At 36.4% G+C, this 26236-nt stretch overlaps 1 protein-coding gene across 9 annotated transcripts in view; it reads right to left on the reverse strand.

Annotated features, from left to right (window-relative positions):
- SLC25A21 (solute carrier family 25 member 21) overlaps positions 1 to 26236 on the reverse strand; it is a 240602-nt gene that overhangs the window by 41195 nt on the left and 173171 nt on the right. For 6 of the 9 annotated variants that reach the window (XM_042047646.1, XM_042047650.1, XM_042047648.1 and 3 more), the window contains exon 3: positions 20947 to 21030. In XM_042047646.1, coding sequence (XP_041903580.1) covers positions 20947 to 21030 — 84 coding nt within the window. Of the gene's footprint in view, positions 1 to 2538; positions 2667 to 20946; positions 21031 to 26236 lie in introns of those variants that run through there. The other 3 variants (XM_042047653.1, XM_042047651.1, XM_042047652.1) reach the window with 2 other exon arrangements.

The raw sequence follows: 26236 nt of genomic DNA on the forward strand, positions 1-26236 counted from the left end.
GAAGGAAGGAAGGAAGGAAGGAAGGAAGGAAGGAAGGAAGGAAGGAATGGGGAGATGTCAGGACAAGAGCAGAAGAAGCTAAAATGTTATACCTGTGATGGATGTGTAACAGGAGCATTTATTGTTTGACATTCTTTTCAGGGTGACTGAAGGTATGCTCAATAGGGATAAAAACCCCTTTCACTTTGCTGTATTTGTTCTCATACAGATTAAACACAACATTGGTCTTGAAGACAGGGAATATGAGCAGCAGTCTAGGTGGAATGCAGAGAAGAGCCAGAGCGAGCCAGAGACGATGCCTGGAACAGGAAACCTATGATATTCCTTACCAGACTGAGGCAGAAATTCTTTCCTTCCCCCCAAAATGTAAATAGGTAAGACTCTGAGCCTCCAACCATAAACCAATCCCCCTCTCCCCAAATGGATTTCCTTTTTATGTCAGAAGACTAATCCATGCTATCACATCTTCATCTGTATCCAATCATGCTTAAAAGGAAGGAAAAACCCCCTCTCTATCATGCTTCTAGTCAATTGTGCATTAAGAAAAAATAATCCCTCTTGATCCCTGACAGTGACTTGCTGAAGCTCTGAAGCATGATGTAAGTACAGTCATTACTATAATGCAAATGTCCAAGTGTTATGGTAGGTTCAAGGCAGTGCAAGATTTCCTGTACTCAAAGCTTAATACAAGACAGGGAATGAGTTATGAGACTAGACTACAAACTCAGAAGCAACCCCTTAGGATACATCATTTACTCATACAAGTTTTCACCTAGAAACTACATTAAATATTTGTAAAGACTTAAGCAATGGCCTTCCAGCGGAAGTCCTCCAGACAATTGTTGCAGTGTTTTTCTGCATTCAGTGAAAGCTGTGTTTGAAGGCTGCACTTGCTTAACATCAGATTCTACGTACCGGCTGTGGTGAGCATAGCTGAACATCCATGAGATCCTAGATGTCAGAAAACTTTGTAGGTGAAAAATATATCTATCCATAGCAATCAAGTAACTTTTCAATATTCTCTTTCACAACCAGAAAAACTTAGTCCCTCAGTTTTTATGACACAAGATTTATCTTCCTCCTGGTACAGTTTTGTGGACTTCTCTAACTTCTTCATATTTCCTCAATATTTTTCTTTAACATGTTGATTTAATTCAGTATTTTATCAGTTGTGTTACCAAATTTATATAGCAAGGCAAACTTCTGTACTTCCTTACTATGCCTTGGTTGTGTATGCTTTAGGATTGCATGATCCTTTTTGCCACGGTACAGTTCTGTGAGTTCATGCTATGTAACTATCTTTAACAATTAATTTTTTCAGTGTTACTGCTTCCTAAGACAATGCTGTCTGCATTGTTGATATAGTAAGTAAAATTTCAATTTTGATATCCACTCGATTTACTTTGTATTTGGCCATATGAAAATGCCTTTAGTTGCACAGTGACCATGAAATTGGGTGTAATTCTAAAACAATAATCTGTTCTCACTTACTGCCCCACCAGTTTTTGTGTCTATTGAAACAATTGCCAACTTCATTAAGTGTTCACAGGGAATAAAACACAATACTGATTCTAAAGGGATAGGCCTGGGATGAATTATACATTTAATTCTGGAGATAACGATGACTTTGAAGCCTTCCCAAACCAAGCTTGAGAAACACTGAGACATTAACTGATGATAGTTCAGTATGCATATTTAAAGTATGTGAAAGTATTAGTTTCACTTCAGGGATATTCTGAATTCCTCCTGGCAGGCAGAAAATTCACCTAACTGCCAGAAAAGTCACCCCGCAAAGATAACTGGGCTGTGATTCTACAAATCCAATTTAGGTCATTTGAAGCTCCATTTGGTATGTTGGTTTGCTGATTGAGACAGGCTTTTTCAAGAAATTATTTATGTAATCAGTATTGAATATTACAGCACTAAAATCACAGAAGGTGAAGCCCTTTTATCTGATTTATGTTATCTAAGTAAATTATTTTCTAGGTGTTTTAAATGAATAATGCCAACAATGATAGGAGAATGTTTATACTCCTAAAGAATAGTTATCATTTATTGCATATCTCAAGAGATTATATGATAATTATTTTCTTTCCATCAATAGTAACATGTCCCACTTTTCTTCCTTACGGGAAAAAGGACTTCCTAGTTGTGATGACAGAAAATGGTTTATGAAAATATTAAAGAGGTAATAACACATGGTCAGCTGGTTTTCAATTTAGCAATCTTGAAGGTAGCGAAAATGGCTTGTGGAATTAAAGCCAAAGTTGTAAGCTACAGTCTTACTGATAACAGACTTACCAATTCTCTGCCATCTTTCAAATGAATCATTTAATCTAGTTCATGTCGTTTTTCTTCATTTTGCACTCCACTTTATGCTATAATCCCAGCCACAGTGAGACATTTTGGTGTCCAGGGAGTATCTCCAAACCCTGGGCACTGCCCCCACCAGCCTCCAGCCAGCTGCCCTTGCCTATTGTCTTCTCTGCTCTATCTTCCCAGATGGCAGCTACAACAATTAAAATTTACCATATTTACCTTCATCAGTTCTGGCTATGCTTGAATTCTGGTTTCACACACATTTGGGATAAACCAGCACTGCTGTGAAGGAAGAAATAATCCCATCTCCCTCATTTTACTTTCCAAGTCTCTCTGTCCTGCCCACACAATAGCCTGTCCATTCTGCTGGCAAAAGATCTGTGTGTGACATGATGACCTAGCCAGGGGGAACCTTTCTGGATTACCAACACATTTATTTTTTAAGTGGCCAGGTTAATATTAACCCAATCATTTCTCCAACATCCAAGACTCCAGACCAGGTGCAGAAGGGCATGTAGGGGCACAAAGGTGAGTGTGGCACAAAAGCAGGAACTCTGGGCACACAGAATACACCACTTCTTCTTCCGGTGGCAGAGCTGGTTTAAAGCATCCATGAACCATGGCTTTGGTTAGACAGAAATCAGGATGTAGTCTATCATGTTTTCCTCTTTAACTTGAGTTTTGTTGTATGGTTCACATCTTGCTGGGTATTATACTCCTCCAGCTGTGCTACAATAATGGCACCTCTACCCTCTCATCAGGCAGTAATTTTGAATTAAAAAGCCTCTTCCAGGTATGGCTTCTAAAGTACAACACATACCACCTCATGAATGTGGTAACCGATATGTCGACATAGTGCTAAATAGGTGAGGATGTTGGCTTTCAGGAACAATCCCTTGCCAGATAATACTTCATTATCTGACAGACCATCTGGTTTCCAGTCCATCAATGCTATATTACTACAGTCAGCTCTCTATGCTTGATTATTGCCCAACATTTGTATTACTTTGTAAAAAAACAGAACTCAAAAAAAGAAAAAGAATCTTCCACAAAATGAGCAAGACAAATCACCACTTGCTTATGTACTTGTCATTGTCATTTTTGGATAATGGCCAAACAGTGGATTTTTGTCCATGTGACTCATGAGTTCAGAGTACAGCATACCCCATTGTTATCAGGAGAAAGATCACCAACTTTTAATTGCACAATATATATAAACACAGCTGGCCTCGTGACTCATGTTGTAATGCAATATGTTACTCTCTAAAATTCTGTTTCAGGTGTGACCTCAGGACTCTTTCTATTCCATTTGTTGAAGTCCGTGAGTTTTACAGTGATATACTCCTAGACTACCAGGAATATTTAAAGAATTTTTTTTTTCATGGATTTTAGAAGGAATGTGAATGAAAAGCTGTATCTATTGGATATCCTTGTGGTGTCTGTTCAGAGCACCGTCTTAAGAATGACTAATCAGAAGAATGTGCGGTTCATAATTCTGTAAGCAACGATAGTTGATCTCTTTACAGTAAAATAGGCATTTCTTCAGTGGGAAGAATGTCACCATGGCAACATAATGACATTACAGAACAAGATCAGGAAGAACAATACTAGCTGCATTTATTAAAAGAGTATATATTTAATTATGAACAAAAATAGTACTTTAGTGTAGTTAATAATGGAATTAAATTTTTATAAATATTGTATTGGCTTTTAAGTGAAGCTGGTCCTCAGTCGTCATTTGTTACCAGCTCCCAAAATTTCACTTTTGTGCATAACTCCCCTTTCCACAGGAAGCAGCAATCTCTTTTATTTTCTTTCAATAGTCTTAGGGTAAAATTCCAGTTATCCCTCTGTAACTGATATTGTCACCCCTGTCAATACACGGTCTAAGTCAAATACCTGGTTCACAATCTGGATGCTTAACAAAACTCTACGGCTAAATAAATAAAACTCAGAAAGAAAACTTGGAAAGAAATTGTGATTAGCTTCCAGTGAAAAATGCATAAATAAACAATTAAAGAAATGTTTTTTATATTCTTTTTTCCCCCATAAATTGAATACTTTTACAGTGAGAACTCTAGCCACTCATGATCACACTCTTACCGGACATGTATGAAGTCTCTTCTTTCAATAATGAAACACAAATATAAGCAAGTTAGTGTGGTTAGACCAGGCTTCTTCCCAGGGAGGTTGGTGGTTCTTGTTCAGGATGCTGTGTAACCCCAGGCACCTGATGTGTTACTATGCTGGGTGAGAAACTGGATGAAACTCCAGATGGTCAAGCCAACAGAGCTAATTCCCACTAGCAGGGGAGAACTGGGTTTCACAAGCAGAGATGGTGCAGCAAAGAATACACTTCCCAGCATGGGGTACTACAAGACTCAGATATAGTCTGCAGAGCAGCCACTTGACTGTGGCTACAAAAGCTTTAATTTCCCACCTCTTATTGTCTTTAAAATGGTGGTTAGACCATACTCCAGAAAGTGGGACTTAATGGTCTGGATTCCCCTGTGTTCGGAAGGAGTAAGAATCTTGAGTTCCTGGGCAAGCCCTGCAAGCCACTGTATGAAGGAAAATGTTTTTCAGAGGCTATTATTTCTGAAAAGGTAGCAGACAAAACCGTACTTTATGAGGAGCCCAATCACATGGGTGTGTTTCAGACGTGATCTGGAAATGCTTAGAAGTTGATTGATTGAGCCTACCAGTTGTCTCCACCTGGCAACTGCATGACCTTTCTTACAGTAAAAGCTTTAGGTTTAGGGGATAATATCTTTATCTGGACATGGATTCGGGTTTTTTTGTCTCATCAGTATCAAATCTAAGCTTTCTAGTATGGCCCAAAAAGAGGGGTTTAATTTGTGTTAATTCTGTTTTTTTCAACTGAGAGAAAAATCACAATTTGGAAAAATAGTAGCTTATTGTTTGTTCATGGAACCATGCATTAGTTTTCAGAGCACTAGAACTATTGGAACACATTTTCTGGTTTAAGTGAAATGTATTTGGGCAGGACTGGTTTTATAAGCAGCTTTATACATAAGCAATTCATACCAAAGCTTTAAAGTAGCTGTTCTTTCATTTTCCCAGTCGTGGTGCCTTGCCCACACTCTAAGTTGCCACACGTTGCCCTTTGTCTCAGGGTCTGTCCTGGCAGGACTTCCTGGAGACCTATGGACACACATGGTGGTGCTCTGACCACATCTTCCTCTCTGCAGCACTCTGGTTACCTTCGTTGTTTAAGTGTCCTCTGGGTAGCATGATGATCCTTGTAGGCTGCTAAACAAGATTTGTGGTTGGCTCTAAGGACAAAGCAGATTTTGTCCCACACTTTTAAGGGTTATTACAAAGTTCTGCTAAACACAAATAGGTGCTTAGTTTAGTTTCTTTTCTGATGAAATACTGTCAAGCAAACATATGAAGTCAGTAGCAAACCCTGAGGGCTAACAGAATTCTTAGTTCAGCTGTTTTTCAGTGATGGGCAAGCAGTGTCATTTAGATGTTTCTGTTCTAGCTACACATATATAAGCACTTTTTAATTAACTTCTTCCTGTGAGAGAATGTCTATTCACAGGTGTTTATAACGTGGTCTCATATGAATCACAGAAGCAGAAGCTATGGTCATGCATCAGTTAAGGTAGGAAATGTAGACATCCAAGGCTAGTTGGAATGCTATCAGGCATCCTCACATTTCACCACTTCTATCTGGAACTTTTCCTATGACAATGAAAACTCTATCAAGATTTCACAAATGAAAAGGACTGCAATTAAAAAAAATTCAGAAGAATAGAATAATAGATAATGACTAATCCATATATTTTAGAAACTTTCTACAGTTTTCTCTGAATTCAAATTTTATACAATTGCCATGTAGACTTGTAGAAATGCCAGTCAGACATCTGTTGCCACAATCCATGCATATAATTTACATGACAGAATTACAGGTGTCTAAATTCTGCTTCTCTTGCTGGAAATCTTAAAACTTAGGGCAATTGTAAAATTAAGAAGTGTGTAATTTAATATGTTGTCTTAAACACAGGCTTAGGTAATATGCCAGAAAAACCTTAGAAAGTTAGTGCAAAAGGACTTGGTAAACAATCTGTAAATTTGCAGGTCACTAATGAATGTGTAAAAGGTGAACTGTTTATATAGAGCCTACGGCACTGTAGACTATATATAATGATCACCCAGCAGGACAGAAGCAAATTTACATTCTCTGCTCTGCTCTGGAAGGCAATGTGAGCTTCATTTTGAATGAAATTACTTACCTGGCACAGAAGGAATCAAAGAAGGTTCTGAAGAGCAGGCAAGCAGCAGCAGATTATACTGCTCAAAGATCCTGGATTTACTTTTTTTTTTTTGTAAAATAGAATTTTTGAGCATTTGTATAGTCGAAGCAATAAGAACCAGGATCTGCACACTTTAAGCAGTTTGCATTCAAATTTGCCCTCTAGTGAAAACCAAATACTATTGCTTACATAAAGCAAGAAGAATACATTTGTGTCATCTTTTGGTATGGAATTCTTTCCTTCTCTTTTGCTCCTCTTACTACCACAGTTCTCCAGATCCCTTCTATATCAAATATCCTCCAAGAATGCATTGCATGTAGGAAGTCTCTCAGCTTTAACACACCAAGCTATACAATTGTCAGTGTATTTCTACTATTCTAGAAATACACTGAAATGTCTCTTCCTACATTTTTTTCCACATGTATACTCATTTTTCTTTTTATATCTGATTTAGGTAATCTCACTGATAGCACAAAGGAGGGCACTAGCATTTACAAAGCTTTGGGAAGGAGTAAATATTTATATAATACTGCCACTAGCTAGAGTATGAAAATGAGGTCTGTACAGCAGCTACAGGTTGACCTTGAAGGGATTACTTACAAGTTAAAAATAAGCATAAACATTTAAGCAGCACATACTACCACATATCTTATGGTAAGATGATAGTCTATCTCCCAGAAGTAGGATATCTATTAGGTCACTTGGAATTGGAGTTGCTATAGCAAACATTCTAGCTAGTAACTAAACAGTTATGCAGAATTTTTATGAATGTGGGTAGAAGCAATATTTTAGTAGCCCCTACACAGCTTAAACTGTTGTCCACACAAGGCTGGTAACAAACAAAGGGTAATACTTCTATGGCTTACACCTTAAAACAGTGCCTTGCTTTTCATACGTATTAGGTATACCTATATTCCTATATCTTGGAATATAAAAAGGAAATTCATCATCTTCATGTCACTAGAAATTATTTTAATAATTTAGAATTTCTTTAGGTACTATCTGAACTTCCCTAAAAATTTGCATAAAACATAAAACACAATTCAGACTTTGGCCACAGACAGATTCTATGGTCCCTGATAATTTTTTAACTCCATCTTCATTCAGAGTAGCTTCCAGAATAATGCCAACAAGCAAAGAAAGCATAAAATCAGAGCACAGACTTCAAAATGTGGTGTAGGAATTACTGGGATCCTGAAAAAAAAATCTGTAAGAAATATTGTATGAATTTTTGAACCCTTCAATCTCATTTCTGATTAGTTCATGAGTGATCTGTCAAGTTCTGTGGTCAACTCTCTTTATGCCTCCACATTTAATCAAAACATTTACACAGAAAATCAACAATAAGACATAGATAAAGTAAGAGTTCCACTAAAATTACTGTTTAGGTGTAAACTTGCATATAGTAAGTAAGGAGGAACTGTATTTAAATGGCAGCCCTGGGTTGTGTTCCTTAAAAGAGAAAGAAAATTGAAGGCCTGATATAAAGGCTTTAGCCGACAGAATAGTTTCCACTGACTTCTGAAGGATGCGAATCAGGCCCCTAAAGTAACAACTCATTTAGTAGTGACTGCTAAATTTATAGCACTTATTTTCTTTGAGCATAACAGCATCCATTCATCACACTGCAGTAACAAAGCTGTAACCCGATCCATGACAAATATTACAAGCCTAATGGCTGATGTCCATTACTGACGGGACCGGCTCACCATTTAGAAAAGATTGGCACTGAAGGATTACTGAGCAAACATAGCACCTGAAAAAACTTGCATGCAGGAGTCTGTCATCAGGTGTGTGATCGAGGGCATTATCTGAGAACGCTGGCTCTTATCTTCGGTTGGAAACTGCTGGAATTGCCAACAATTCTCAACAAAGAGCTTCCGTCATGGAAGGCTGATACACCGAACCAGTCTGGTGATGGTTTACCTTCCCAAGGCTTCATTCCTTTTTATGGATCACCTGAGACCAAGCAGCACACCAGTCTTTAATAGCTTAAATAGCAGGACAACCCAGCAAACTGATGACAATCAAGGGAAAACCAATCCTTTTCGGTAGAAAGACAAAATTCCAAGCATTCCCTCACAGTAACTTAGAAAGACCTACTTTAAAAACTGCATTTTCCCAAACAGGATGCTGAGAAAACTTTCTTGCCACTGATTCCTTGTATTTTGCAACTTTCCCTATATTAAACTGCTCACTAGCCAATTTTTCACCTTTTACACAAATACAATTGTTCTCAGGAACATACTAAATAAATTTTCCCCCTTTTTTTTTATGTAACCCTAGGTAAAATTAAAATTACAAAATTTTGAAGAAAGTCTAAGAAAATTGTTATTTGTACAAAAATACACTGTTATTTTTCTTGTTATATTACAGCTTTGAAAAATTATTAATTACTTGCAACTATTAACATGAGTGGTCAGAGAAATTTTATTATTCCCAAAATAGTGACAACATATTTAATTTGCACAGGTGGTTTTAAAATGCAACTGAAAGTTTTGGTTTGCCCTTTTACATACTTCTTAAAGAAAACCTAAGTTAATTTGATACTTAAATTAAATTACCCATTTATTAAGAAAGTATGAAAAAAATGAGATGAAGTACTTTAATATGCTGTGACCCAATAAGTATAAGGAAATCCAAATATTAGGCAAGTATACTATTTTGTGTTTTCAAACACAAAGGCATATATGTGAGAATATTTTAAAATAAAATTTGAAATGCTAACTAGCTAGTAATTCACTTTTATCCACAAATTTAAGCCAGATTTAGTCTCCTAAATCACAGTGGCAATCAAAAGAATATATACTACCTATATAATAAATGGTAAATCAGACAGAAGACAGATGATATTTCCAAATAAAAGTGTTGTAGAAAATCAGCTCTTAAAATACCTAAGACATTTTTGATGAAGTATTTTATACAGAAAAACAGTTTAAGTAAGACATAAGTGGAATATATACTTTGTTGCAAGAAGGGTTTTGCAAATTAAAGAAGGTACATTTATCAAAATTAGACTTTTCTTAAATCAGGATATAAAGTTAGTTTATGTGGGATTCAAATGTCAGAAAATGAGTTTCATTAAGAAATCTTTTAATGGTAAGTAATCTGAGCCCTCATCTAGATTAGGAGGCAGCAGGAGTGTACAAACATTTATCCCAGCCATAGAGTTTAACTGCTACAGAGAACAGCAAAGAGATGTATTGGGTTTGGCTACGTGATGCCTATGATGCAGAGGTGTTTATTTATCACAGAAAAATTGCACTTGTCAGAATGAAATAAACCCTAAAAACTCATTCTGTACTTGAGACACCCAGCATATGATACAGCTACAAAACAGCATGTATGCAAGTTCAGGCAGAGCTAAAATACACAAAAATAGACAAACACTGAAGGCAAGCTATATAAAAAAAGTATCAGAATAGATCTTGTATTCATAACTGGAGCCAGTGCTGCATGGAAACTTCAGAAATTTACTACTAAGTGCCTGCTGGCTCACTGTGAAAGCAGCTCTCTGCGCTGGATAGACAGAATGCAATGGTGCAGTTTATCTGTGCTTGTGTGCATGCATTCCTGTAAGGAGATGCAGCGTGCTAGACATGCACTACGCTTGATGGAGACATATTTGGAATTAAGTGAAACTATTTTTATCGCCTTAAAGTTAGTATTGATATTTATAGGGTAAAGAACCACAGCATGCTTTAAGTTGCATAAGCAAAGAACATGAAAACTAAAAAAACCCCAACCTCATATGTATTTGGAATTTTATTTTCTTTGACAAGGCCAATAACATAACAACATAACATAACGTAACAAGCAAAATAAAATATTTATTTTTCACAGTTTGATTCTCTGAGTCATATGGAATGCAACGTGCCCTGAACTATGAGTTAGCATTATACAGAAACACACTGTTCTAAAATATTTCCATACTCCATGCTAATTCCATTTTATCTTGTTTTATTTAAGACGCATTCCATGGAAAATCTATGTAACTGTCAAATATTCATAGCTATTTACTTTGTCTTTTTATTTTGATTTGGCACACTGTTTTGGAGGAATATTTTCTCCTCCATGGTCAAGCATGGATATTCTCAACATCTGGATTACGAAATTTCTTTCAGAATGTGAAGCATTATACACAGGAAGAATTGAACTTGGGTAAAGGACATTGCAAAGAGAAGAGGGGCTGGTGATAGTGTTAGGGATGAATGATCAGCCCACCTGGCACTTACTGCTGCCAACAGCAGCTCCATGGTTCAACAAAAAGAAGCCTGTCAGGGAAAGACTGCCTTCCTAACAAAGATGCATTTTAGAAGTTTCTCATACAATGCTATTTTAACTTCCAACATTAAAAAAGAAAACAAAGTAATTTATTAGGAAAAAAAAATGGAAGATACCTCCACTTTTAATAATACAAAATTGTTACTAAAGCTATTGTAAGTAATATATAGTTAACCTACCCTGAGAAGAAGAAAACTATGAGTACTCAAAAAATTCTACCTATTCTAATAGCTTGTCATAGTCTTACTACATCTTTGTAATTTACAGATAAAATAATGAGCAAATGTATATAATGTAAAGCTCAGTTAGTTCTTAAGTGAAAATGTTTATCACTGAATAAAGTACTTGATTTGGCATAGAATCTTGATCTGCATTTTTAGAGGTGTAAAAATTTTAGTTGTTCGAATCAATCTAAATTACATATAAATAAAAAATTGTGGACAATAATAATTAAAAGGATTGTCATAAAAGGGACTAAGCTGTGTTTTCTGATGTAGCCAGTGAAGAAATGAATTTAAATAAGGTAAAGACATGCAGATTAGACAGAGATATAATAGCACCATTATAAAAAAGTATGAGATACAGTCTAAGAAATATGTTAAGTGTAAGTTGTTTGGTTACTTAGGTCAGGACATGAAAAAATTAATGAGAATTTTTTCTCTCATCCACTTCAAACTTCAACTTAGAAACATTTATTTGAAAAACAAAGTTTTTGACATAAAACACTGTTGCTCATTTTCACAGCCATGCTTTCTATAACTAAAATAAAAATGCTTTACTTTGCATTTTATGCTGTCTGCCAGGTATTTCCTGTGAACATCCCATCTAAAATCTCTTGGTTCTAGTAACTAAAGTCTGTAAAGAAAATCCTGGCAGAAGTGTAGTTTAAGCTTCACGAGCAGCCATTTTAAACAGAAAGCTGGTTTTGTTGTGTTGACAATCACATTTTAAACTGATTCCTTCCAGATGAAAAGATGCTATTTCAAACAATGTAATAAAAGTGTGAAGTCAGCTGTTCTAAGGACATAAAAATGATTTATCTGTTCTCTGGTCACTGTTTTTTTTTCTTGATACGGTGGAATTTTTATTTTAAAGAAAAGGTTATCAAATAATAGCTACCAGAAGCCCAAATTAGAGAGAAGTAAATAACCACTTGTCTTTTAAAGAAACACATCACATACCTGCAATTAATTTTGCAGCTCATGATGCCTGCACTACCGTGTTTATGAGAAGTTAAATGCAATGGCTATATTTACATAACTGATAAATAGTTAATTCTTACAGCTGAATACTGACGATGTCATCATCAGATTTCAGACCTGTTTCCTTTGGTAAGAAAGAGGTTTCAGATAGATTTCAGGTCTTTTTATCTGCCTGTATCTGGGCATGACAGTCTTGCCCTAGCTCAGATTTGAGAGACAGCCCCCCCGCTCCATCTCTCCATCAGGGCTTGAATCAGTTTCTCACATCTTAAAAACAGGTTTCAATTCTGAAGACATTAATGGCACTAGATATCATTTCAGAACAAGCAAGTTTTTAGGGACAGATCCCCAAAAAGCAGCATGATCCAAAAGTTAACTAAGCTTAATTAGGCATTTAACAGTAATTCCTGAAATCTTTGCTCAGGGGATATGCAGCCCTGGCTGTGACTAAACTCTGAGGGGACTTGATTCCTGGCCTGAAAGATTCTCACTAGCTGAAATTTTTGTACAGCCCTAGGGGAGCCAAGGAAGCTGTGGAGAAGGACAGCACGTACAGCACAGCGTGTACGAGCTCTTCCCAGTTTTCTAACTCTAGGTGGCTCTCAGCTCAGCAGCTCCGAGGCACGGAGGTTTCAGGGCTCAGAGGCAGCACCATGCCCTGCCAGGTGAATGGTGCCAGGCAGAAATGTCACCATCAGGGCCCCTGATGACAATCAAACCTCTGCTTGGAGCACCAGGGAATGACGTAGTAGTTCACCTCTGTGAAACACTGCAGGGTCTCATGCTGAACCAGTTACTGAAGCAGGAGAAACTCATGGCCATTTTCCTGGGCTACCAAATTTGGCAGACATGTTCTTCACTTTCAGACAACATAAATGCATTCAGCAAATTTGATGATAAAGCATAGTATGGTATTCTCCACACACTAGACTTAATAGAATGTTTATTATAAGCACAATTATTACATTGATCTATTTAAACATGATGTTTGAAACCATCAGGAATCTAATGTGGCAAAATGACAAATATTCTTGAGTGTTAAAATAATAAGGACTAAAAAATTTAGTTCCATTGATCTTCCAAGTAGATAGATTAAAATGGATTGCAAACAATTCTTGTAGGTATCTTTTTACTTCTTTAATATAAGCATCTTAAGATGGAGTGATCTGATCTAGGGAGCTATTGCTATAAATATTAATGCTATAACGAGTTCTATTTATGTTATAGTATTAGAAAAGAGAGACACTTAAGAAATCATATCTTTACAGTTAAAACTATATGATTATGAAAATATCTGGAAAAAAACCCCAACTTGAACCTTTAAAAAGTGCAGATCAGTCACCCAATGTGAGTGTACCTCCAGTGGCCTTAGCAAATGATAACAATTAACACCAGTTAACGTTTGGCCCGTTTACTTCTAAGATGCTTTTAAGGTTTACATGATTTTATTGTGTTTTGTTCCTATGGGAAATAAATAAGCATGTGTTTCATCTTTAAAGCACGATTCTCAGAAGTGATTCTCTTTAAAAGAGTGTTCTTGTTTACTGCGTTGCCATATATACCAGATTAAATTTTGCAAGTAAAATGTGTGTCCGTGAGTAATAAAAATGTGGTTAGTCAAATGCTACCCTTAGTTACACCACTACAATTTCACTGTATTTCAGACAGCTACACACACAAAGTTTTTCACATTCCAAAGCCATTTTTTATGTTTTCAAGTGTTAACATATGAAGATGGGGGTAGGGAACCTTCAGTCAGGAGCAGAGAATTCCTGCCTGAATGGGATGATGAAAACCTCATGACAGTAACATCAGTAAATACTGCTGACTCTGGAGACAGTCCCGTCCATGGAGCAGGGAGCTAGCCTTGCACTCAGGATATCCAGCTACAGGCCTAAACGTGACACTACATCCATGTATGCCTTCAGAAAACTACTTCATAAAGTGAGCTGTTGATTAAGTCTTCAGACCATTTCTGAACTAGAAACCTGTATCAAATAATGCAATTTTATGTCCAATGCATATGTTCCTCAGAGCTTTGGTATTAACATGCTACCATGGGGCAAATAAGCAACACAGTAGCAGGCTGCTCTGTGAGAACCACCTGTGTGCATGCTCCAGTCCAGATCTACTTGACTCCCTGACACTTTACACATGAACATCCCCATCTGTATGTTTGAGATAATGGTACTTCCTTCTTCTGTGAAGTGTTTTGAGACCTATTGGTTAAAAGAACAAGTATCATCTTTATTTTGTGACTCACTAGTGTTGCTAAAGCATCCAGGCACTTAGAATTGTTGGCACTGGATTAAGAACTGGTTATATACAAAAGAAAGCAGAATGCACATCACCTTCATATAAACACACAAAAGATGTCTCCTTTGTGGCCATATTTGATCTAAAACCTTGTGAGTATAATATAAATAAAAATGTAAAAGTAAATTATCAGGGAAAGTCTGTCAGTCAAATTTTATGTGTTCCTTTAATCTTGAAAAAGTAGTCTTTATGATTACTTTATTCAAGGCTATACCATCATTTAACTATAAGGCTCAGCACTCATTCAGAGTAAGATTAAAAATGATGGTTTTAAGACACAAGTCCAAATAAAGTAGAGACAATGAAATGAAACTGAAAACAGTAAGAACAGATATTGCACATAGGTCTATGCAGACCAGGGGGAGAGTAAGTGGCATAAGAACAGTTTTAGGGAAAGCAGATGTATTACTCTGCATATATATGTCATGGACTATGAAGAAGGAATTCTTGCTAATTACCCAGAAGAAATTCTGAAATTCTTTGATTGTGGAGCACCTAGTCTGTGCTAAGGCATCATTTTTCTTTTCACTGCAGATATGTGAGACCAATTTCCACAGGGTCCCGTGGGTCCTGTCTTCCAAAATGCACAGGCATGAGGGCACTTGCTGAGGAGTGTTGTGTTAAAAAATAAATGTACTGATTAAACAGTTGATAAATTTAATTATGTACTATGAGAACTTGCTATGTCCCTACCTAAATTTTGCAAGCTCATGCTCCCTGAAAATATACAAATACTAGTTTTTCTAACACTGAGCATTTATTCTTTAAAGATATGTTAAGCAAGAACAAGGGTTCAAAAATTCAGCCTTAAGACTTTAATTTTTATTTATGAAAACCAGCAGATTTCACACAGGTTCACAGTTTAAGCCACTACACTGTCCTTTACCATTTCAATTAGAGTTCTCAATTCAACAACTTGTTATAAAACTAAATTGAGACTTTACATTTTGGATTATATTATTTCACACAGGAATGTGATAATTATTTCTGATACTCTACATTACAGGTTTTTAGTGAAGTCTGCAATAAACACAATAGTATGGGAAGAAGATGCCAATGTAGAATAATGTGATCCACAGAGTCTAGAACATGACAGATGAAAAGAAGAAAAATTAGTGATATACTATGAACTATGGGGATGCATCAGGACATTTACAGATAGACATTTTCTTGGTGTAGTGCTTTTTTTTTAGCAGCTTCAGGCTCACTTTAGCAAGGCTGTACAAGTATTATGAGTTTGTAAGTGTGAGACAAGCCAGTACGACTAGAGGAGAGACAGATCTAGGTATAGACTTTTTTCTCTTGAAGTACAAGTGCTAGCAGACTTTCTTCAGTGCTCAGGTGGAAGTTACTGCTCCTGTAGTGGAGGCAGAAGAGAAAAGGTACCTTCAGTTTGCAAGATCACAGTCTCTGAAACTGTCAGTGTAGGTGTCTACTTAGGTGTCTTAGTCTCTACTAAGAAATAAGATTCTTGAATTTACCAAGCAATCATGGGTCCAAGTTCACTTCTGCTCCTCCTGGTCTGAAGTGCTAACAAGAAATTAAGAAGTGGGGCAGATAGCTCTGTGTGTGTGTGGGAAATACCGTCTTTACAACTTCTGCTTGCCTCAGAGCACTGAAAGTAGAGCCTAAAGTCTGGTCTTTCAATACCACAAGAATTTATGCCTCCAGTAAGTGGAAATTAATCTCTCCTTTATAAATGCACGCTGGGAAAAAGGATTTTTGGAATGACTGACCACGTCACACTTTCCTGGCTGGAAATTTCATTTAAGGTTTCAGGTGCAGGATAGTATTTGTACCTTGTGCAACTCTCATTTGGGAGCAGGAATGGTCAGTGATGATGCTGGTGAGTGCCAGAGGCTAGTGCTCGCCTGCATGGCTGCCAGCTCTGCCAATCTCCTTCTCTGACTTGGTGGCATTTATCATCATCAGAGTGTCTTCTGAAGGCAGCTGGGAGGGCCAGGCCTCAAGAGCACTGCTGCCAAGTCTCTCAAGCACTTGTTACCATGACAGACAGTTGATGGATAGAGGCAAGACAAAGGAGAGTGCTAGCAAATTCCTTAATTGATGCATGATCGCTGATATCACATAAACCAGGAGCCCTCCAGCTTCTGCATGTTTGCTGATGACTCTGCACTCATCCAGCTCCTGCTTAGTCTTGGCTTTTCTCCCACATACTCCACCCATAGCTGACAGGTTTTGTGCAGCTTTATAACCTAATCCTATTAACGTATGAGTCAGGGTGCTGCTTATTAAAAAAAACGGGGGTGTGGTCATACAGACAATTATAGGAACAAGAGAGTGGTAAGGTGGTGCTGAGAACAAGACAGGAATAATTATAAAGCTATTGGACTGTGTAAATGTGAAAGTAATTGCTCCTTCCCAAAGCAAATTAAACATAAATAATCAAATAACTCAGCAGAAGTAATGAAGTCTCAAATGATTGACAATTGTGTTTTGCACTTTCCCAGGACCATCTAGTTCTAAGAAAGGCTAACAAGCACTTTAAACTGTAACTTATTGAAGTGTTGAATTTTAAAACTGGAATCCAGGACACTGATATCCTTCCTACTTCAGGCAAGTTAACAAATTAATAAGAAAGTAACAGGTTTCTTGACTGAGTGCCTACCAAAAAAACCAACTATAACCCAGAAAATTTACTGTTAAAATTATGAGCCCATGAAAATCCAAGTTTATAAGAACAAAGTTGCTTACAGACTTGAAATAAAAGCATCCATCATTTTAATGCTGTAACTGCAGATTAAGACAGTGCAGATGGGCATAATTTTCCATTCTTAATATGAGACACAACACCATGTGTCTTTAATATAGATACAACATATACATTCAGCTAGAACATTGGTTTATTCTTACATTTCAAATTCCAACCAAAGTCACTGTCAAAAAAAAAGCAAGTGAATACAAATGCAGTAAAGATCATGATGATATAAAAACTGTTCAGTTAACACAATCTAACCTCTTGTTTGTAGGATCTAAAGAGAATGAAAAGTTTTCTCTATTAATGGTTTGAATTAATCCTGTCTCCAAACATTTTCCCCAGTAAGCATCAGATTATTTTTATGTTGGCTATAAAGCTGTCACTCCTCAATAAACAGATATGCTCCTGGTGGGTTTACCTCACTGTCAAAGATCTGTCAATTCATGCATCATCTCATAAGTGAAACCAGAGAACCTTTACTGCATGGCTCCTAGCAAATCCAGCTGAGCAGAGGTTGCTCATCACCTGAGAGGATCTCCACCATAGCAGCTCCTGTGCAATTGGTAGTGACTGGATGCTCCCAAAACAAGTTCACAAAATCCCTGAAGTTAATAGTTCTGCCTCCTTTTAAAAGAAAGCTATGTGACCTTTAATGCTCTGTTCGACTGAGCCTTCGTTTAGTGAGTCTCAATTAAATTTTATGTTTTGTGACTCCCATTTTCTTGTAAGATAAGACTTCAAGGGATGGATCCTTCTTTGAAGAATTTAATTCCCCATGAAGAAAATTTAATTCCAGCTAAAGAGTTATGCAAAGCTTGGGGGAAGGGAGTTTTTGTAGGACTTTTTCCTGTGGGGTTTTTTATTTTTTTTGGTCAAAAGATTTCTAGTGTTTTGTAAAGATAAAGGTGTAAAGATAAAGGAGTTTTCTGATTCTTTGCAATGGGCAGGGTTCTATTAGTGTTAGACTGAATTATTTCCTCTGTCCTTTTCTTTGTAATGAGGACAAAATCAGAGGGGTAGTTAAAGAATTCTGCTGTTTTTTGTGACGAAGAAGCTTTCCATGAAATCACCACACTGTTACTGTGATACTGTAGTAACATAATACTAGTTGATTTTCAGTAAGAGCCACTGCAGCAAATGAAACATTTGCATATGTGTTCATAAAAATAGATACTTCCTAGGCTGATTCTGCATACTTAACCTCAACATAACAAGGTCCAAAAGTTAAGGCAGTATGAAGAGTCTTGTCTGAACTGGGCTTTGACATTCTGGCTTACTGTAGTTGCTGCTACTGAAAAATGTAATTACAACTCAGCATAAGCAATATTCCCAAATGTAAACATTTTCAGGGACAGGCCATTAGTCACACTTCTTTTCCTACTGCGTTCCTTTATTTAGTTAGGATTTTTTTTTAGTCAATTTAACATAAAATCACAGATGACAAAAGGAAATTCAGAGTGCTGGAGAAAGATACCTAAACCCTTTTTAGTTTAGATTAGTTCTTTTCACTTTAGTTTATGACTAAATTCTTTATAGATTTAGATATTTACATATTTTCAGAAAATGTCACACACCATCAGTGGTGTTTCATATTGCCAGTATGAAATAAACATGGGGCATAAATGAGTTTCTTATACCCTCCTCACAGATTTACACACCTGAGCCTGAACACCTCATAAGCTGATTTTGTTTGCTTGGTATCTAAGCATGAAGCCCTTTCTTGGAGCTCTATTCTGTATATTTTAGTGGTCACACAAGGAATGGGTTATCAGGATTAAAGGTTTCCACAAACTACAATAATTCACATTCCGCCCTCACTTCCTTCACAGTTGTCATAATCACAATGCTCCAGAAAACTGGACAACTTGTGCAGACAGGAATGGAAGACTCATGGAGTCAAACAGGTTTTTCAGGATTAACTGATTTCTTTCCTTATTTTTATCCAAAATTTAAGATTTTAGTTCATCTGAGATTTTTTATCTCATTTTTTTCCTAGTGCTTAGTACTGATGTCTGTTTAAATGTGAATTTTTGCCTCTGTCTAACTTCCTGGAGAAAAACAGGCATTCATGAAATTTGCTTTTTGGCTAGATAAGTATTGACTGCTTTTGAAACAGACAAGTACAACTCAGCATTAGCTCTTGCCCAACAGAAGTTTTGTGCAATCCACTGTTAAATTGTGATTTAAATATATAATATTTTCATGTTATCATCCTCTTCTTCCTGCTCACAGATTCATGACTTGATACAAACATTAAAAATATTCTGGTTTAATTCCAGTATCAGTACACAAGGATTCCGTAAGAAAAGAGCCAATGAATAATCAATTAACTTGGAAGCTGTCTCTTGATTTAGACTCTTTCTCCAGATACGAAAAATACCAGTAAGTTGGGATGAGATAAATACTGTTTTCCTGCTCACTGACTTAAATATTGAAACTAGTTTTCTACTTCAAAATAGTTATACATTATTGTAAATATTGATACTACAATAGTTTTCTTTCGAGAAGCAATACAAGTTAACATAAACTCAGCCCAGAAAACCTCAGGAGGCACAGATTATCATTTGTGTGGAATCTTTTTAGCTTTGAAGCTTCTTGATGTCTATTGTAGTGACAATACACAACATTATTCTTTCAACAAAAATGAATTTACAACTAATAAGGCCAGCTGTGAAAACTTCCTCTTTTGACACCTTAATGAAACTTCTTTGTATGTCCCTACTTCCTCATTTCAAACCATCTGGTTCTATATGGATGCACTTATGTAGTATAGCTTAACTAAATCTCACTGCAGGAAAGAAAAGTGGTCTAGTTACTAATTTTCACTGCTCATCTCACCTCTGTTTTTCCAGTACAGCTTGTGGATGCAAGAAGTCTGCCTCATTGCATCTATGCTGCCTCCATACTCAGTATCTTTGCCACTAGACACAAGAACAGTTCTATTTTGGTGAATATATGGGTTGGACTCATGATCTCTAGCTTAGACTTGATGATCTCAGAGGTCTTTTCCAATCAAATTGTTTCTGTGATATATGGATAAAAAAACCCTGGGTTGCTATTGTATTAAAAAAGTTTATGGAAAGCCTGCCAGCTACTCAAAGCTGGGATTTACTAATTAGAGTTACCTTGATTAAAGGCTAGCTTCCAAAGAGCTCCTGTGGCTAACAGGCTTAACTTTAAGCATATGATTGATCCCATTACATTCACTGGCTTTAACTGGACTGCTCATAAAATTAAGCCTATATTTAAATGCCTTTCTGGATCAGAACCCCAGTCCCTTAGAGGAGCTCAGGCTCAGAGCAGTGGTACCTTATGACGCCAGTACGATTCAAATAACTAATGACCATAACTCTTTTTTCCATATTCTGTCAAACTGAAAAGCTGTAGAATTTTGCTCACACAGGTCCTGGAAGCCTTGTCTACCACAGGTAACTGGGAATGCCAGTTCATCAGAGCTTGTAAACAAGTGATTCACTCGGCCTGAGCTAGTTCAGAAAAGCAGGACAAGAAGACACAAGAATGAAGCTACAGCAATACACTGATGCAGCCAGCCTGCTCCCAGCGCTGAAGCAGGGTTTGCACCAGCATCTCTATACAGCTGTGCATTCGTCAACATATTACAATAACCAAAATTGGCATTGTGAGTCTAATTTAGACTAATCAAGACTTTTCAAACTGTGCTCGTTATGTAAGAGTACATTTGCCAAATTCTCGCAATTGTGAAAAAGAAAAGAGTGGAATATAAAGAGGATCTAATGTCTGGAAAATGGGTGATTAAGAAAGGTCACATAAAATTGACAATTTTAAAAACATATACTCTTACCCTTCTCGTTGGAAAATAGTCCTAAAACAGTCCCCCAGGCTCTTGTAACTGGTTGGATCAGTTTTCCCTCTTTGAATTTGGAACCTAAAAAAAATACAATTTACATCACAGCATGAGAAGTCAGGGATTTTAAGTCACTTTTAACTTTCCAATTATTATATAAAAGGAGTTTTAAAGGGTTTTTTTTACGTCTCTGATTCATTATTATATACTGTTCCTGATACACTTATTAACACTGTTTTCATAGAAGCTGTTAAACCAAGGAAAAATAGAGCTTTAGTAGTAACTTTTTTTGTAGTTTATGGAACTCACAGTATAGCTATCACCTTTGACATTTACACCTCTTTCTAGTTGTTTGAAAAATAAGCTGTTAACCCTGTGCCTGATCCAAAGCCCATTGAAACTAATATGAGTGTTTGAATCAAACCCTGCTTTCGAAAATCTGAAATGGAATACTATCATGTATTGCTCTTTTTTATATTTGACACAATTACAATAAAAATCAAGCAGAGACATGATAAGATATTAGAGCACCATTCATTTTTCATAATTCAATAATAAGATGAACAATAAAAGCAAGCAATGAATTATTCTAATTAAAACCTTATTTCCTTTATTCACATTTGACAACAATAAAAATTTCAACATGAGGCTTGTGGCCTTGAAAGGAAAATCAAGATTATGATTTAAGATTGTAAACCTCTTATAGTTATGATTTATGGATAGCAAAAGTGAGTTTAACAAATGCCATTATTTTACTAAGTATCTCAGTTAGAGGATGCTATTTCTATCAGTTTTAAAACTGCAGCTGGCACATTGAAGTAAACAGAATGGAGATATTTAGATTAATTTTTAGCAACATAACGTCTTTTTAAACTGCTTATTACAAAATAGCACTAAAAAAATAAAAAGAATATTGCTGTTGGTAATTCCAGTCTAAAATAGCCTCACATCAGGCAATCACTATATTGGTTTTATCACTAGGTACAATAATAATTCTACACAATGGTTTCAAGGAATAATTCACATTACAGTCAAGTACACCACATGCCACAGGTACACTGCTGTTTTGAGAAACATCCATTGTTACTTATTCTGATCATGATACTGAATCTCATTTATATGAGATAACAAACCAAGGAGTTTTTAACTCAAGGTTAAACAGCAATTTTCTCCTGTCTCACAGAATTCAGTAGGGTCAAATCAACATTCGTATTGTGGCAAAAGGCATTCATTGTTTTGAACATCAGTATTTCTGTGCTAGCACATATAAAATTTTGTTCAATTTGAGGAAAAAAATTCTAGTGATGCAATTCTTTGGGCAATTATGAAGGCAAGCCCACACCTTCTTTGAAAACAGTGAGAAGGAAACACTGAGTGCCTCCGTAGTCCTAATAAAAGTAGTTCAGGCACATCTGGGATCTCTATCTGGGGCAACCTCTTTTATTAGCACAAGAACTTGCTGCCAAGTTGGCAGGGAGAAGAATGCTATTCAATAGGCTTACACTCAAATAAGAGCTGGTGCATAACATTTTGTCTGAAAAGATCCCTCGGGAAGGCTAATAGTTGAAAAAAATGCCTCAATGCCATCACACAAAGTCCAACAGCAATATCAGCTACAGAAGCTTTTACATTATGGCAGTCAAGCAAGCAAGCAAAATTATAACAGAATGTAGTTTCTATGAACATTTTAATATATTTAAGACTTGATTGTTTATACATCTCAGCTCAAAATCAAAGATGTGCTTCTTTTTCTTAAAGAAAACTTGCAAAAACTCACCAGTAACATCTTTTTCAAAGTATTTAAAAATAAAGTTTTCTAACCCAAACTCTTTTACTCGAGTTTCAAGATTTGGCCTGCTTGCAAACTCAAAAAAATATCACTGTTTCTAAAACATCCTTTGAATAATGCACTTTGCTCTCTTTCACCCTTCAAATGCTCAGGAATGTCCTACCTGCATGTGTGTAAGGTTCTCCACTAAATCCTGCATGCACAACTGTTTGTAGAACTGGGGCTTTAATCCCAGTCACAGTGGATCTCAACAACATAGTGAACATATTTATAATTCTGTTTTACAGTTTACATGTTGGCAACTTCTCAACTAAATTTAAATAACTTAATAAAAATATGTCTTTGATAGCAGTAATGAAAATAATGCCATAAGAAATGCAATAATCCTGTAGGTAATTTTTGTTTAATCAGATGAAGGATAACTTCTTGCTAAAGAAGTTAAGTCAAAGAAGGTTTACATTTATTTCAGATTTTTGTTTTAATATAGATAAGACTTTAGTATTAAATGAGTCCATTTGTAACACTGAGTCACACAAATAACATATTCCTTCCTTTAGGGTTTTTGGATCCATTCCTTCCCTAGTAAATCTGTTTTATAGCTTTAACAGCAATTCTAAAATACATGCCAATTATGTGCTTCAACCTAGATCTGCGAATTGGGTTCTTTGATTCAGAATTGCTTGCCTCAATAAAATCATGTGTAACTTTTTAATGAACTAGCTAATTGATCACCAGCACTTGTTATAAGAAACTCAGGGAAGAGCTGAAAAAAACACTTTGTTTGTTTTCCTGGAGACAGCAGCAGCAGCCTGTATTAGTAGTCTTAATAACACAGAAGAGCTAAAGCATTCCCTTAAAAAAACCCCCCAACCTGGCCTGTTTTTAATGATTGTTTCGAGGAATGAACACAACTGGGGGATATATAATGGCTTTCTCTGCTTCAAATCCATTCCTTTCTAAAAGCACTATAAAACCACTGAATTTCATGCATTTTTGAAAGTTGGAAGCCTGCCTTGTATCCTTTTAGCTTTTGCTAGACCAAAAAAGATAAATTCCCCTCTAAATACCATCAGAGCACTAACTTCTGATCTAATTTAAAATTTTGAAGTGTGATGGCAGGCAGCCCTCAGCGACATGCTGAACAGATATAGACATACGTGCAGAGATGCTGTTCCATGGCTGGGATGGACAACCTGCTACTCACTACCAGCATCCAACAAGTGTCAGAAGTCACTGGACAGTCCAACACATGGTGTGTTTACTGCAAGCTATCACTTTAAAAATGAGCACCAAGCTAACTTTCCCCACCTCTCATTTTCCTGCTTCTTGGCTTTCTGGGCAGAAGGTTGTGGAGCTGAGCACTCCCACCCTGAGAATGCTCACAGAGCTGTGGAAGGCAATTTGCACCCCAGGTTACCTCTTCCTACCCGGAACCAGCCAAAGCATCTACTGCCTGCCGTCTTGGCTCCTTGCAGATCCCACATCCATCTTCCATGCCACAAGGGACCTCACAATCTCCTTTTCTGCCTTGTAGCAGCAGTCCAAAGGGCTTGGTCTTCCATGTCTCCTTTGAATGAACAGTACCTTTGCAGTAGCTTCCTTAGATATAAAAGTGTCCTGATACTGTTCAAGAAGAGAACATTGGTGTCCTTCTCTGCTCACTGCAGAAGACACATGGTTAGGATCTCTGTAAAAAGTGGGAATCATATAAAACTATTTGAGGTTTTGGGGTCTGTTCAAAAGGCATTGAAAACTGATGATCTAAAACAATGAAAATATTTTAACTTATCCACACTAATCAGCACTAAAACTTCTGCTTGTGAAATGAATAAACCTAAATTATTGTTGTTTTACTAGCATGAGAGAGAGCATTTTTTTATGGTTATAACACTCCTTGATCAATAAGTCTCAATGGGCTCTGCCTGAAATTCTATAATGTAGAAGGTGCTTGAGTTCTTTCACCAGTTCTCCAAACCATTTATCATTTAACAAGTGATCCATCATATTGTGGAGCAACGACTCTAAATAAATACATGCATCTGTTTCCAGTGCCTAGCTCCTTACAGTTCTTGTTAGTTTTTTAACAGCCAGCATTTCATTCTGAGTTTAATAAAACCCTCAGTCCACATCATGATTTTCTGACCCTATTCCTCTTGTGAAAGTTCTCTAAGTAGTCTTTTCTAATAGAATCAATATCTATAGAAGAACAAGTAGATGCATGTGCTTTCAGGAAAAAATTCTCCCATATCTCTCAATAATTTGCTAAATTTTTCCTCATGTTTGCTGAATATCTCATGGAAGTTGTCTTGTGGATGTCTGTTATTACAGTATCCAGGTATTTAGTATTTAAAGCCCGTTTACCACAATCTTACCTAGAAATCCTGCCCCTTTTATTTACTAATCTGGGCTGGAGAAAGATTTCTAATTCATATTGACATTACTTAAGTCATTTTAAACTCTAAAAGGAAGAAATCAGTATTTTCATACCTAGATTGAAGCACATAATGAGCAGTTAAGTCCCAGTTATGTAGGACAACCACAACCTGATATGGAGCAGTCTAGACTCATCAAATTCTTGCCACTGGGTTTCCAAACCCTCATGCATAAATTCCAGAATTTCTTGCTGCTTTTATGCAGCACTGCTGACTAGTTTCTCAACCACAGAGTTCACAGGGAAAGAAAAACACTGACTCAGAGAACCAAGCTCTATACCAGGCTGCAGCGCTTGCCAATGAGTGGCAGCCTTAGCTGTATTTTCCTTCTCTGCACATCTTAGTAGGATTTTATCACACATTCTACTAGGTTTTGAATACAGCTCCTAATATTTCCATTCATGATTGGGGTTTATGCAGTACCAAAGCAAATAAACTTAGCTACTGACATATTTAGATGCTATAAAGAAGATAATTACATGTCATAACAAAATAAACTAAAATAGCTGGGTGACTTTAAATTAAAACAACTTTTAAATAAATGTATGGTCTTTGGAAAACTAAAACATGTATAGCTTTTTGCACTTTCAGTAATTCCCATGATTCCAGACACTCCTAACTGTAGTTACCCCACCAGCATAAGTTGATAAAAAATGTATAGTCGGAAGCTTTATATAAATATACATTATTTAACAGTTCACATGCTTATAATAAAAAAACCCCTGCATTAAATTTTAAAAGGATTTTGATTTGTTAAGTTAAACATTTATTCAGGTGTTACTAGGAGTGCTATCTACTGATGCTTAAATTTCATGCCAAACTTTGGACTGGAAAATGGACCTCAATAATATAATTTATTTCACTTTTTGGCTCAAGTTCTTTGAATTGCTTATGTTACTTACAGGATAATAACTAAGCTGAGAGTATAATTCTGCCACTTATTTTAACAGTAAATCATAGGAGCTGTTAAAGAGCTGAATATTACTTTTCAAAACAAAAAAAGCCTAATTATTTTAAGCAAAAGATAAAAGTTTTGCTACACAGAGGTCATATTTTGAGTGTTCTA

Source organism: Corvus kubaryi, unplaced genomic scaffold, assembly GCF_017639235.1.
Source record: "Corvus kubaryi isolate FWS band 111438036 unplaced genomic scaffold, C.kubaryi_AGA036_p1.0 66, whole genome shotgun sequence".
Lineage (NCBI taxonomy): Eukaryota > Metazoa > Chordata > Aves > Passeriformes > Corvidae > Corvus > Corvus kubaryi.